This window comes from Mustelus asterias, chromosome 21 (genome assembly GCF_964213995.1).
Source record: "Mustelus asterias chromosome 21, sMusAst1.hap1.1, whole genome shotgun sequence".
In the NCBI taxonomy this organism is placed as follows: domain Eukaryota; kingdom Metazoa; phylum Chordata; class Chondrichthyes; order Carcharhiniformes; family Triakidae; genus Mustelus; species Mustelus asterias.
The window spans coordinates 54719986-54735275 of NC_135821.1; the positions used below are offsets into that span (position 1 = coordinate 54719986).

The 15290-nt window shown below is 44.3% G+C and overlaps 1 protein-coding gene across 3 annotated transcripts in view; it reads left to right on the forward strand.

Moving 5' to 3' along the window:
* The window catches only part of LOC144509285 (grainyhead-like protein 3 homolog), a 102729-nt gene that overhangs the window by 81036 nt on the left and 6403 nt on the right, over positions 1–15290 (forward strand). For all 3 annotated transcript variants that reach the window (XM_078237909.1, XM_078237910.1, XM_078237911.1), the window contains exons 12-15: positions 2847–2884; positions 6250–6338; positions 10642–10727; positions 15195–15259. In XM_078237909.1, the coding sequence (XP_078094035.1) occupies positions 2847–2884; positions 6250–6338; positions 10642–10727; positions 15195–15259 (278 nt within the window). The remainder of the gene's footprint in view (positions 1–2846; positions 2885–6249; positions 6339–10641; positions 10728–15194; positions 15260–15290) is intronic.

Below are 15290 nucleotides of genomic sequence, written 5' to 3' on the forward strand. Positions count from 1 at the left end.
TCCACCTCAATTACCTATTCTTCATGCCTGAACTGAAATATTCAGCACTGCGGTGGGCTGGGTGCGGGGGGGGGGGGGGGGGGGGGGGGCTGGGCGGGGGGGGCACAGTGGTTAGCACTGCTGCCTTACAGCGCCAGAGACCCGGGTTCGATTCCCAGCTTGGGTCACTGTCTGTGCGGAGTCTGCATGTTCTCCCTGTGGGTTTCCTCTGGGTGCTCCAGTTTCCTCCCACAGTCTGAAAGACGTGCTGGTTAGATGCGTTGACCCAAACAGACGCCAAAGTGTGGCGGCTAGGGGAATTTCACAGTAACTTCATTGCAATGTTAATGTAAGCCTACTTATGACCAATAAAGAAACTTTAATTTTAACATGGAAGGCAACATAACAGGCCCAATTTTACCATCACGTTGCGCCCGTTTTGGGGCATGAAAACTTGGTAGAGTTGGACGTGAGGCGAGTAGCACGATCCGCGCCTGCCTCCGCGCCCGTTCCCCCTTTACCAATCGCTGAAAATGGCCGCCGTCGGGACCGCGCCCAAAACGGGTGCGACGTCAATTTAAATGCATTTGCGTGCATTTAAATTGACTTAATGGGCTGGACGCCTAAACTTAACGGCACTTTACCCTTCACCACCGCGTTCGCCCGTGCAGATTCAGCACAAAACAGACATGGTCCACGAAGGTCCGATTCGGGCACTCCAGGCTGTGAGGAGGTGAGTTCAGAGCTTCCGGCGGCTCTCTGACTCAGATTGGTGGTGGTGAGGGGGAGGGAGACGGGTCAGATCGCTCTCTGGGTGGGGGGAGGAGGCGGGTCAGATCGCTCTCTGGTGCGGGGGAGGAGGTGGGTCAGATCGCTCTCTGGGTGGGGGGAGGAGGTGGGTCAGATCGCTCTCTGGGTGGGGGGAGGAGGCGGGTCAGATCGCTCTCTGGTGGGGGGGAGGGAGGGAGGCGGGTCAGATCGCTCTCTGGGTGGGGGGAGGAGGTGGGTCAGATCGCTCTCTGGTGTGGGGGGGGGAGGGAGGGAGGCGGATCAGATCACTCTCTGGTAGGGGGAAGGAAGCAGGTTAGATGATTTTGATGGGTATAGATAGAGTGAATGCAAGCAGACTTTTTCCGCTGAGGCTAGGGGAGAAAAAAACCAGAGGGCATGGGTTAAGGGTGAAAGGAGAAAAGTTTAAAGGGAATATTAGGGGGGGCTTCTTCACACAGAGAGTGGTGGGAGTGTGGAATGAGCTGCCGGATAAAGTGGTAAACTTTTAACATTTAAGAAAAACTTGGACGGGTTCATGGATGAGAGGGGTGTGGAGGGATATGGTCCAAGTGCAGGTCAGTGGGACTAGGCATAAAATGGTTTGGCACAGACAAGAAGGGCCAAAAGGCCTGTTTCTGAGCTGTAATTTTCTATGGTTCTATGGTTCTATGATTCTCTGGTGGCAGGAGGGTGCAGGGGGGGGGCCGCTGCCACTCTGTGTGTGATTGGTAGGGGGGAAGGGGGGATCCGCTGCCACTCTGCATGCGATCGGTGGGGGGAAGAGGGGCAGGAGGCTGCGATCGGTCTGGGTAGCGGGGGGATAAGGGGGACAGTTATGTTGTGGGCATGGGGCAATGTCTGTGGGGGCTGGGAGGGAGGCATTATCAGGCCCAGGAGCGATGTGGCAGCGGAGCGTATTTCTATTTTATTTTGCTGCACATGCGCAGTTGATGGCTCCGATTGGAGCAGCAGTATTTCGGGTAGTGTTAAGCCCCGCCCACAGGCTTCTGCAGCGCGATTCAGAATCGCTCCTTTTTCTCAGGCAGAGTGCATAGGGGGGCGCCTGAGAATGGGTCTAAAAGTCGGATCTGAAACACTCCCAGTTTCAGCACTCAGAATCAAAATGGTAAAATAGGGCCCAACCTGTTGTGCCTGTTGACTTTCCAATGGGGTACATTGCATTATTTCCTAGCCTGAAGGTGAGAATGCTTCCTTGCCTCCAGAGGCCAACTTTCACACCTTTACTACTGACTCAATAGAGATTAGGCGGTGCAACATGAATCTGAGAACCAAGCTGACTTCCTTGGTCCATAAACTGGACATAATCCTATGTGGTGAATGGACCATTTGAGCCACATCTTGTTTTCAAGTCAGTTTTTGCACTGCGGTTGGAGACTGAGCTTACATATATATGTTACCATCCAGCTCCTAATGGAGTAGATGAAGGCCAGGATTTTCCAGCCCCTGTCATCGCGGGACCCACTTTAGGACAATCAGCGGTGGCTCAACCAAAGGTACATTGATGGTCGGTGGGACCAGATGATCCCGTTGGTCAGGGCCAGAAAATACTGCCCAAGGCCTTTTCCCCTAGTATTTGGAAGAATGAGAGGTGATCAAATGAAACATATGAAACTCTTCAGCTCTTTGCCAGGGTAGAAGCTAGGAAGATGTTTCCCTTCTAGCTGACCAAAAGTCCAGAACCCAAGGTCAGTGTCGGCCATTTTGGACTGAGATCATAGAATCCCTACAGTGCACAAGGAGGCCATTCGGCCCATTGAGTCTGCACCAACTCAGCATCTCACTCAGGTCCACCTCCCTGTCCTATCTCCGTAACCCCATGCACCTACCCCACTAATACCCCTAACCTACACACCTTGGGACACTAAGGAGAAATTTAGCATGGCCAATCCACCTAATCTGCACATCTTTGGAGTGTGGGAGGAAACTGGAGCACGCGGAGGAAACCCATGCAAATGAGGAGAAATATCTTTGCAAAGTTGCTTTCCAAAATCCTCTTTTAACGTTAGCAGTAACTGCTATTTTTTTTAAAGTACCCTAATACTTGGAAAATTATATTAATTTACTTTACTTTTCAGGGGCATTCAATGAGTTGTGAAGTCACAAATCCTGAGAGGTAAGTTTTTGTTTACTCTAAAGTTGTGAAGTGCTTTGGGGATAGTTTTCCATGTTGATGGTGCTATGTGGTTGATAGTGAGGTACCTCACTATAATTCAGAGGAGCCCTGCGATATGCCTCCATTCAGCAATTCGATAATTAGAGAGCCTTTGACAGAGTCATAAAGGAAATTTCAAATGGCTTTACGTACTGACACCATCTCCTACAGGGGACAGTGGAATTTAACGTTCTTACATTACACTTCAGAAGAACTTAATTGGTTGTAAAACGCTTTGGGACATCATTAGCTCCTGAAGGGCACTCGATAAATTCAAGTCCTTTTTAACTGATGGGCAAACTTTTCATCTGACTCTGTGTGCATGTCAAAGCTTAGCATGCACAAAACAGCTCCAGCATAGAAACAGTGAAAAAGGTAATTACACTGAAAAATATGTCAGTGTAAATGATGGAACATTCATCTTTTAGTATTAATCACTGGATATGTTTTATGAAGTCAGGTGAATGAGCTGAATGTCAGTCCAAAAGAGTAACTAATCCTCCAAATCTTACCGCAAGCTTTCAATTAACTCTGGAACTTAAAACCGCCATCATCACAGATTAATTCGCAACTACAAATTATTATTTCATTCTTCTATGAATGACTGTGCCATCATTGAACTGCACAGGTAAGATAATGGCCACTGAAGATAAACAGGATAACTGTATAAGGCTGTCCACATTTGGGGATTATTTGTAGTTTAAAATAAATTTCAGAACAAGTCACAGTTGTGAGTTATATGAGAGTAGAACAGAATGGACAGCCAGACCTGTTGTAAACACCTCCAGCTGAAACCTGAGGTTGAAATGTTTTTGACCCATGTTTGGGTGAGGGTTATTATATATCACGCTGCTTTGATTTTATTTTTAATTTTAAGCACAGTTTCAGTTTCAGCCGCACAACACATGCTGAAAGTGTTCGACAGTTCTGTTAGGCCACAGGCAAGACTGTAGATTAAACGGTTTACGAAAGTGTATGATAGTTTTTTTTTTGTGGTTTAATTAAAAGATTAAAGCAGCTCTTGATGGAGACAAAGGGTCCATTTACACTGTCGGTTTGCTATGAAGTAACTTCAGCTCTGCACGGATGTGAAAGGAACAGGGCAAATGTGGGCTCAGAGCCTGACCTGATGCCGGGGCAGGGCAAAGTGAGACTGGAGGGGATAGGGTCATATGGCTTCCGCTGGCTGAAGGGAGATTTATTCTTGCAATGCGGGCATCACTGACGATGCCAGCATTCATAGAATCATAAGATGGAGGAGCAGAAGTAAGCCATTCGGCCCATCCAGTCTGCTCTGCCATTCGATGAGAATTGAATTCTTCTCATTCAATGAGATCATGATTTTGTTTTGTTCATTTGTGGGACGTGGGCATCGCTGGCCAGGACAGCATTTATTGCCCATCTCTAATTGCCCTTGAGGGGGTAGTTAAGAGTTAACCACATTGCTGTGGATCTAGCCAGAGCAGGTAAGGATATTTTCCAAAGGGGCATTAGTTAACCAGATGGGCTTTTACAGCAATCGACAATGGTTTCATGGTCATTATTAGATTTTTAATTCCAGATTTTTATTGAATTCAAATTTCACCATCTGCAGTGGCGGGATTTGAACCTGGGACCCTGGAGCGTTACCCTGGGTCTCTGGATTACTAGTCCAGTGTCAATACCAATATGCCACCACCTCCTCACTGTATATATCATAATCCCCAACTCCACTTTCCCACCTTATCCCCTTAACTCTTGGTTCCTTTACTGAATCATAGGATCATTACAGCACAGAAAACAACCAATTCAGTCCATTGTGTTCATGCTGGCTTTCTTAAGGAACAATTCACATTCTGCCACTCCCCCAACCTCAACCACATCCTAACACGTTCCTCCTTTTTAAGAAATTTAGAAAATTAGAAAAGGTAGAAAAATTTACTGCCCATCCCAGGTTACCCCAAGGATACGTTGATCAGAGAAGCATAGAATCATAGAATCCCTACAGTGCAGAAGGAGGCCATTCAGCCCATTGAATCTGCACAGACTCTTCGACAGAGCATCTTATCCAGGCTCACCCCCTGCCCCATCCCCATAACACCACACATTTATCCCACTAATCCACCTAACCTACAAACTAAGAGACAATTATAGCATGGCGAATCCAGTTAACCTGCACATTTTTGGACTGTGGGAGGAAACCGGAGCACCTGGAGTAAACCCACGCAGACACAGGGAGAATGTGCAAACTCCACACAAGGTCACCCAAGGCCAGAATTGAACCTGTGTCCCTGGAGCTATGAACCAGTAGTGTTAAACATTTTGCCGTCCTTAGCCTAAGAGGCCCACTTGAACTGCTGAATTCTTGCATTGAAGGTACTTTCAGAGTGCTGTTAGGTAGAGTTCCAGCATTTAAACCCAGCAACAATGAAGGAACAGTGATATATGTCCAAGTCAAGGTGTTGTGTGATTTGAAGGCGAACTTGCAGGTGATGGTGATCCCATGCGTCTACGAGCCTCATTCTTCTGATAGAGGCTGTGGCTTGTTATCGAAGAAGCCTTGGCAACCTGCTGCAGTGCATCCTGCGGCTAATACACACTGCAACCATAGTGAACCAGTGCTGGAGGGAACAACTGTTGCGACTATTTGCAATAACCTCAATCTAAATGTATCAGGGATTTCTCTCCCACCGGTTCTGCAAACATTTACATTTCTAATGTTAAGAGACAATCATGCATCCAGGTGTTTACAGAGCCCTCTCGTAAACAGAATCCAACCAGGCAGAAGTCAATCAATGGAAACAGGATTCAGCCTGACTGAACCTGAATACTGGTTACCAGTCTCTGCTGGGTAGTTACAGTGTAAATACACTCAAGGCTTGTATTATATCATTACACATGTACTCTCCATACAAAATTAAAAGGATACATCTTGCGACAGGCACCATCAAGAATAATTCACCTAGATTATATAAAATCCTCCTGTAGACTCAGTTAAGGACAATACTTAGTGCACTCCCATTCTACACTGATGCAGCAAAGAATGCCATTTAGGACAGGCGTTTCTGTTTCAATCTGATGAGAAGCTCTGGGGCACATTTGACTGGTGACCAACATGCTGAACCAAGAATTACAGTGAGATGAAGCCCTTTAAAAAAAAATCAGATTTACTTTAAATATCTAAAATCACATCAGGTGCCTGAAACCTCAGCTTGCGTTGCGCACATGTCTAGAATGGAGTTGGATAATGGAATTTTGAATTGACCACAGTGTACCCATAATTGCATTCTGATGTGACATCTGACAGTGTTGTTTATCACTCCTAATCGCGTGCTCTTACCTTGCAGGTTTCCAATGAAAAGGGAAAACAAGATTCTCTACAAAGATGAATTGAACCCACCAGTCAAACAAGCCAGGCTTTGTGAACCAGAAAGAGGTACAGCCAAAATTGTCTTTAACACTGAGTGCTCAGGGTGGGAGGGACGCTCTGGCAGAGAATTGCTTTGCCTTGGCCATTTCACTCCTGGGCCTCACTTGAATTAATGCAGTGTTGCCCCTACTTCCTGTCCCCAAGTTGGCAGGAGTTACTTCAGGGTCAGTCAGCAGGGCCGGAAATCTGTGAGAGAGAGCCATTAATTGGAAAGCCATGGAGGGAATGTGTACTTTAAAGTCAGCGCTGGGATTTGAGAGGAGATGCCATCGCTGGGAAAGGTGAGGGCTGGGAAGGCCAAAGGATGTGTGAAGCTCTCCGACTTCTCCTGACCCACCAAGAATCCGCAGAAAAGAATGCTCAATGAAAATATTTACCTTGATCTTTAGTGCCTACATACTGAGTCTCGTCAGTATGTAGGCACTTCGTCAGCGGATATTCACTTTTGAATGTAAGTTAGGCCCCTGCCTGGCAGCCTAACTGTACCTATTTTCTGAAGAGTGGTGTCAAACAGTAATGTGTCACAAGCTCCCTCTGCTATTTAAAGGACCTGCTAGGGGTAGACTGGGTTAAGATACAGATTTGCGCCCTTGTTCAGTTTAAAACAATGACACCGAGAGTGGTCGCTTGGATTGAACCACCATTAATTTTAAAGTCCGATAACATGTTTAAAATGTCGCCATGGACGGTAGCCCAAGTGTCAGGTGTAGCGTGGCAGAGGCAACAATGGGACACTGTAGCTTCTATAGACCTAATGCATCATTAAAAGAGACAGTTTTCATTGGTTTCCCTGCAAGCAGCTCCAAACTAAACAATAATGTAATCAGAAACCGTGATACCTGGCAGAGGCAGATTAGGCCAAGTATTCAATAGCTTTCCTGCTAAACGGTCCAACTGAGTTTTATACTCACTAATTTTACAGACCTTCCCCAGTTATCAGGTAAAGTAGAATTAGTGTTCTTGTCTATGCTGCGTTATTAAACAACTATCTGATAATGCAAGTTACTGTTTAAAATAAAGATTGGGAAATACGTCTGGATTTGATTTGTGACTTTTAACAACAAACATAATAAAAATCAGAAGGCACTCCAGGTAACCAAATAGACAGCTAGTTTTGATGAAGCCATAAGATCAAAATCTGAAGGCTTGTAAATGTTACTGCCTTAAAATTAACTCATAAATACTTTCTTAAACTGCTGGACATTCCAAACTCCTTGGGCGGGATTTTACGCTTTGCTTGTCCCAAAACCATAAAATCCCGACCTAAGTCAACGGACCTTCCCATTGTACGCCCCTTGCCTGCTCCGATTCCCGTGACGGCGGGCAGTAAAATTCCGGCCCTGATTTTTGGAGGCCCATAAATTGAAGCAAGAGCAAAACATCGTGGAAGTATACTGATGGTAACAATAGTGGTTGCAGAGATACATTCATTAGACAAAAGTCTACTGAGGTCGCAAGAAAAGCAAAATTCAACAGAACTAAATCCAACATCATATTGGGCTGAATTTTCCCAGCCCCCAGGGTTGGAGATGACTGGGGCAGCATGGAAATTTGGAACAATACACATTGGCCAGTTCCACGATGTTCTCCCACCTTTCTGCACTTCCCTGGAGGCTGCTATCGATAGCTGTGGCTACCCACATGGCAGCAGCAGGGAGCCACTTAAGGCACTTAAAAGGGCAATTAGCCCCTTTTCTTTTAATTCGTTCATGGAATGTGGGCATTGCTGGCTGGGCCGGCATTTATTGCCCATCCCTGAGGACATTTAAGAGTCAACCATAATGCTGTGGGTCTGGAATCACATGTAGGCCAGACCAGATAAGGGCGGCGGATTTCCTTCCCTAAAAGACATTAGTAAGCCAGATGGGCTTTTACAACAATTGACAGTCTTTTCATGGTCATCATTAAACATTTAATTCCAGATTTTTTTTATTGAATTCAAATTTCACCATCTGCCAAGGTGGGATTCAAACCCGGGTCCCCAGAGAATCGCCTTGGGTCTCTGGATTACTAGTCCAGTGACAAGACCACTACGCAATGCTATTGTGTTGCATTTTAGTACCTGTTGCTGGGATTTCATTTCACCATCTTGAGCTCTGTTACCATTCCGAGGCCTGGATTTCCGCTCTTGGATTGGGAACACGTAGCCAAGGTATCTCCCAGCTCTGGAAATCCGATCCTGGAGAAAGTATGCTGGAAATTGGAATTTTCCTTTTGGGTTCTCTGGGCGCCACTTTGGGTGAACCCCAGGATGAATGCAGAGGCGGGTTAGGTGGAAGGCCTGCCTCTGTGGTCTGGCACTGTTGTTAAGTATTTTTAAAAAGACAGCAAAACATAAAACAACTTCACGCCCTTCATCCCCCCCTCTCCTTGTTTCCTTGTATCCTTTATGCCAACCTATGCCACTTCTGCCAACCTTTTGGCCCTTGATCTTTTCCAACTTAATACCAACTCATACCAATCCATGCCTCCCACCCACCATCCTTTGCTGTTACACCAACAATGCCAACTCACTCAGCGTCCACCGTGGGTGGACCTCAGGAGCCATGCTGAGATGAAACAAAATAAAATTCTAAATCTCTAATGCAGATTTTTTAAAAACTCATTCATAAAAACCAATTCACTGCATATTCACCTTTCAACTACAAAATCCTTATCAGAACAAATATTTAATTCAAATGCATAATTCCTTATAAAATTTAGCATCAGAATTCATAATCCCACTTCAAAGAGTTTAGAACCACTTGGAATTGTTAGTAAAACTTTGAAATGTCAAGCACCCTACTGTAATGATGGAAGGTATATGAAATCAGTCATGCTGCACTGATCCAGGAATGGAAACCCCCAGGGTTGTGTCAACACACAAGAGTTAAATAGCAAGCACTTTTAAAAAAAATACTCATGACATTTTTTAAAGTTTTAAAGGGTGGGAATATTAAATATCTCGACAGGTGTTTTTGATAGTTGCCTTTGACAGTTCATTTTGACATTTTTTGACAGGTCCAATGGGCTTGACGGTAAATAGGTTCATGCACATTCATGCTAATATTTAACAATCCCAAGAGACATCTTACCTCGCCCAAGAGGCACCTGACCTCCCCCAAAGCTGTCCTGGGACCATATCCAAAGCGGTACCCTACCTCTCCAATGGATTCCACAAAGTTCAAATCTGCTCCCATGACATCTGATCTGCACCTGTCATGTTTCACACAGCTGGATTGCCAGTCTTAGACATGATAGAAGGCAGCTGCTGACTTATATGGGCTACAGCCTCTGTGAAACGCATGTGCAAATTCTGACCTGGGCCCAATCTCTCCCCTATAAAAATGGTAGGTGCTGTCTTGGGGGTCAGGATTTCTGGATTTTCTCTGTCATTGCAAAAATCCAGGCCTGACTGTTCCTCTTGGGTGGTGCGTGAGGGTTAATGGGTCACATTACCTTCCAACGTGGCTGTTTCATAACACATATTTTTGAGAGCACATGATCAAAATTTAAAACTACTCGAAACTTCATGAATACTATCATAAAAATGAATGTGCCCACATGAAAACTGAATATTATTGAAAATAACCTGTCCCTTGGTATAAATTAGTGCTATATCTCTCTAAAGTAGAAAATAAAAAAATGATCAAAATATTCAAACTCCATTGTAGTATAAATTTCTCTCCAGATAATTTTATATTCATACTTCCAACTTGGGAATAAATGTCCAGAGATTACAATTCATTTTTCAGTGTTTGAAGGTTGCAGGATATAAAGAAGTGTGCTTTGTTTGAAATCTCTGTTGGTTTTATATGATGAATAATAGATTCATATCATTTAATATAATCTCATATATGGGTCATAGGTCAAGAAGCAAACTCCCTCATGGTGTAATTAATTTAAAATAGAGACTGTCGTCAAAACCCTTATTTATTAGGAATGAACAAATCCTATGCTCATGTATTTTAAATTAAAATGCTGCAGCGTGCAGTGTAGATCCATTATTAAATGTGTCAAACCTAATGCAACTAAGCACAGAATAAACACTGAGCAGTAATCATTTTTGTTGTAAAATATAGAAAATCACTTGATAAAGGTTATTGGAATATTGTGTAGTTTTGTAAGTTATTGCAATTCTCAAATTCTTCTGCATTTTTAAACTTTTAATGAACAATGATATCGAGCAATTCTATAATTATGTATCATGTGTAAATATAATATATTGATACTGACTCTTCACTTTGCATGGTTTTCCTTGGAAAATGGGATAAGTAATGATCAAGTATAAATTTTAATATAATTAATACATTTCTAAATTCCTTTCTAGTGCTGTTATATGTGCGGAGGGAGTCAGATGAAGTTTTCGATGCTCTGCTCTTAAAGACGCCTAACCTTAATGGATTGAAGAATGCTGTTAGTATCAGGTTACCTACCTCTCTCTAGTGAATACCTTACTTTAAAATGTAGTAAGGTTAGTGGGGAAAATGCAATGTGTGAGTCCCATTTCATGGTATTTCATGGCATTTCCAACAAATTGAGGAATTTCACAATGATTTACATCTGGCTCTGTGTAGCAAAACTCAGTGGGGCAATCTGTTTCTCCTTTAGCCATTGAGTTCAAGAGGAGTAATGTTCAGTGCATCCATGGGGACTGACTATGTGGATACTTGTGTGATACCAAGTGAATTCAACTAACATTCATCCAGACAATAAAAATTAATTTAGTGGGACCCTCCTATACTTAGAAAGTTTGTTCAATGAGTACTTAAGCCATAAAGACCAGAAGTGTAGTGTAATGGGTAATCAGAATGGATATGCTAATGATTGATGTATCAGTGACATAAGCTGTCATGAGCTGGACTCGAGAGAGAGAGGAAGAAAGTATGGAATACACTGTATTCAAGAGATTTTGTCACACATCTTCTTTGTATTGATTTGATTTAATATTGTCATATGTTTTGGGATACAATGAAAAGTATTGTTTCTTGGGCACTATGCAGACAAAACATACCATTCATAGAGTATATAGGGGAGAAGAAAAGGAGAGGGTGCAGAATATAGTGTTGCAGTCACTGATAGGGTGTAGAGAAAGATCAGCTTAATATATAATTGGTCCATTCAAAAGTCTGATGGCAGCAAGGAAGAAGTTATTCTTGAGTCGGTTGGTACGTGATCTCAGACTTTTCTATCTTTTTCCTGGTGGAAGAAGGTGGAAGAGAGTATGTCCGGGGGTGCATGGAGACCTTGATTATGCTGGCTGCTTTTCTGAGGCTGTGGGAAGTGTAGACAGAGTCAATGGATGGGAGGCTGGTTTGCTTGATGGACTGGGCTACGTTCACCAGCCTTTGTAGTTTCTTGCGGTCTTGGTCAGAGCAGGAGCCATACCAAGTTGTTTTACGTCTGGAAAGGATGCTCTCTATGGTGCATCTGTAAAAATTGGTGAGAGTCACAGTGGACATGCCAAATTTCCTTAGTCTCTTGAGAAAGTAAAGGCTTTGGAGGGCTTTCTTAACTATACCATCAATGTGGAGGGAACAGGACAGGTTGTTGGCGATCTGGACATCTCGAAACTTGAAGCTCTCGACCATTTCCACTTCATCCCCATTAATGTAGACAGGGGCATGTCCTCCACTACACTTCCTGAAGTCGATGACTATCTCCCTCGTTTTGTTGACATTGAGGGAGAGATTATTGCCATTGCACCAGTTCACCAGATTATCTATCTCTTTCTTGTACTGTGTCTCGTCATTGTTTGAGATCCAACACGACTATGATCTACTATTCCACCACTACAGTGGTGTCATCAGGAAACTTGAAAATGGAGTTGGAGGGGAATTGGGCCACACAGTCATATATCATAGAAATCATAGAAACCCTACAGTACAGAAAGAGGCCACTCAGCCCATCGAGTCTGCACCGACCACAATCCCACCCAGGCCCTACCCCCATATCCCTACATATTTTACCCACTAATCCCTCTAACCTACGCATCTCAGGACACTAAGGGGCAATTTTTGAATGGCCAATCAACCTAACCCGCACATCTTTGGACTGTGGGAGGAAACCGGAGCACCCAGAGGAAACCCACGCAGACACGAGGAGAATGTGCAAACTCCACACTGACAGTGACCCAAGCCAGGAATCGAACCCAGGTCCCTGGAGCTGTGAAGCAGCAGTGCTAACCACTGTGCTACCGTGCCGCCCATATATATATCATGTTATACTTATATGTCATAAGTATAAACCAGTATAAAGCAAGTAGCCGAGTAAGACCACAGTCTCTCTAGGTAAGATAGGTCAAACATACCAGAAACCAGCAACCATGCCAATAATCTGTAAAGCATGAAGGTCCCTAAATAATGCTGAATTAATTGATCTCAGTTTGCATGATTTTCTGAGTGGTACAAATGGCTCCAGTGTTCCTGAGTTAGGAAGGGGTAACTTGATCAGGATTCCAGCTCCTGATTGTTACCAAGTGATCTACTAGAAGTGTATCAGTATGGGTGTCAGAGGAGGACAAGATCAGGCTTAGCTACTTTGATGGTGTCAGAGGGAGGAACCTAGTGCTCTCACTCGTGGTGAGCATGGAGGAGGGAAAGACGTTTACTCTGGTGGTTTGGTGATGCAATCGAACCCCACCACCTTCCTGCCCCTGCCCGAATTAAGCTCTGGGTGGGAAGGCCCATGGTCGACTTTCCCAGCCTGCCGCCAATTGAGGCCCTTAAGAGGCCAATTAATGACCACTTGAGGGCATCATCCTTCCGATGCTGGTTTTAATGCAGCTACAGGTGGCCCGTCTTCATGTGGAAACCATGACAAGCAAACCATTACGGGCTGCTTGTTTGAGAGATTCAACATTGGGGAGGGAGGGGGCGAGGGTACTGCTGTGAGCCAACCTCTGGCCTTGCTGCCCAGCCTCTACACCCCTCTCTCTCCCCCCACCCCCCGCGACATGTCATTTACCATATTACCTAGCTGGGCCACTCCATGATCCTTGGACTCTGATGCCTGGCAGCAGTGGCACTGCTGAGGACTCTGGCCGGCAGCTCCCAGCTTCCCAACTGGGAAAACGTCCCATTGGTCTAGCCACTGATTGGCTTGTGGTTTGGCGGGCCTTCTGAAAAAGAGGCAGCACGGATCTCTCATTGGCTGTCCAGCCAGCAGACAAGACCTCGAATGCCTCAACAAGATGCTGCCTAGAGTGTGTCTGGTAGCTGTGGAATTGTACCCAACCAGAAGCAAGGAGAGGTGGAAGAAAATTGATGTGAAAAGTATGGTCCACTCTGCATATTTGCAAAATTCATCTGGAAAATCAATTGGAAATTAAGGTTTTATGGGATGAAAATGTGCAATACAATGCTGGCCTATCAATGTGTTAGCATGTTCCCCTGCCTACCATTCTAACAGGGGCATTACCTTTCAAAATACAAAGCAAAATACTGTGGATGTTGGAAATCAAGTAAAATCAAAAAAAGTGCTGGAAAAACTCAAACTGTCAGTCAGCATCTGTGGAGAACCTTTCCAAATAAGTGCAGACATCTTATTAGTGCAAACAACGATTTGCCCTCTGACAACCCATTGAATTAAGGTTGTGTTAGCTTTTCACAAACTGGAAAGACTCAAATATAATCAACTACCAGATCATCAAGGATTTCTTCACCTCTGGTGATAATGTGCTCAGCAGCAACAAGTGCAGGGTTGTTAATATTTTGATTTCCTTCATTACTTTAGTTTTTCTCCACTAATATTGTTCACGTGGCAAATCCACCCATTGAACTTTTAGGGGAATTGTTCAGGCTGTTACAGAAAAAACTGCTGGAAGTTGAGAGTTACAGAGAAGCAAGTGTAAATTCTTTGATCCCCAGCTTGAGGAGAGCGTAGGTCAGGAATGTGGTTGTTGGGAGCGTTGGGGAATTTCCTATCGTTCCATATTCTCCATCGTCACATATATTGATAGCTGCTGATTAAGCAATGCCTCAATTTATCATCCTCCTCTTTGTTTAGAAATCCCTTTGTGGCTTTCCCCTGCTCATTTTCCTGAAATCTGCTCAAGCCTACAACTCTCTGAGATAGCTGTGCTATTCTAACCCTGCATTCTTGAGTATCCCCAGTTTTGATTCTTCCAGCACTGGTGATTGTATCTTTAGCTGGCTGGGTCCTAAGCACTGGATTTTCCTCCCTTTCTCCCTCTGCCTCTCTCCTTTGCTTTCCTCCTTTGAGATACTCCTTACAATTATTGTCCCAACTTGTGGTCATCTGCCCTAATATCCCCAACATGTGGCTCAGTGTCACTTGTTTTATAATGCATTGAAGATGCCATGTAAATGCATGTTTTTGTCTTTGACTAGAATGCTTTATTTAGAAAAATGTATGGGGGGTGCGGGGTGGCACGGTGGCATAGTGGTTAGCACTGCTGCCTCACAGCACCGGGAACACGAGGTTCAATTCCAGCCTCGGGTGTCTGTTTGTTTGGAGTTTGCACATTCTCCCCGTGACTGCGTGGGTTTCCTCTGGGTGCTCCAGTTTCCTCCCACACTCCAAAAATGTGCAGGTTAGGTGGATTAGCCATGCTAAATTGCCCCTTAGTTTCAGGGAGATTAGCAGGGTCAATACATGGGATTACATGATAGACCCTGGGTGGGATTGTTGTCGGTGCAGGCTTGATGGGCTGAATGGCCTCTTTCTGCACTGAAGGGATGCTGTGATTCTATGATTAAGGACTCCCAATGGACGGTAGAAACTTTGAGTAAATATGCTATCATTCTTTTGCATGTTTTCAACCCTTATTAGGCATAAACCTCCAAGCAGCGATGACCTCAGATATTTGAAGTGATTTTGCATGACCCTTTTATCAATTGTATTTTGATGTTCTTGACCTAGATTTCAGAAAAGTATGGACTGCTTGAGGAGAGAATTTGCAAAGTTTACAAGAACTGTATGAAAGGGTGAGTAATTGAACGGATTTTACCTCTTGTG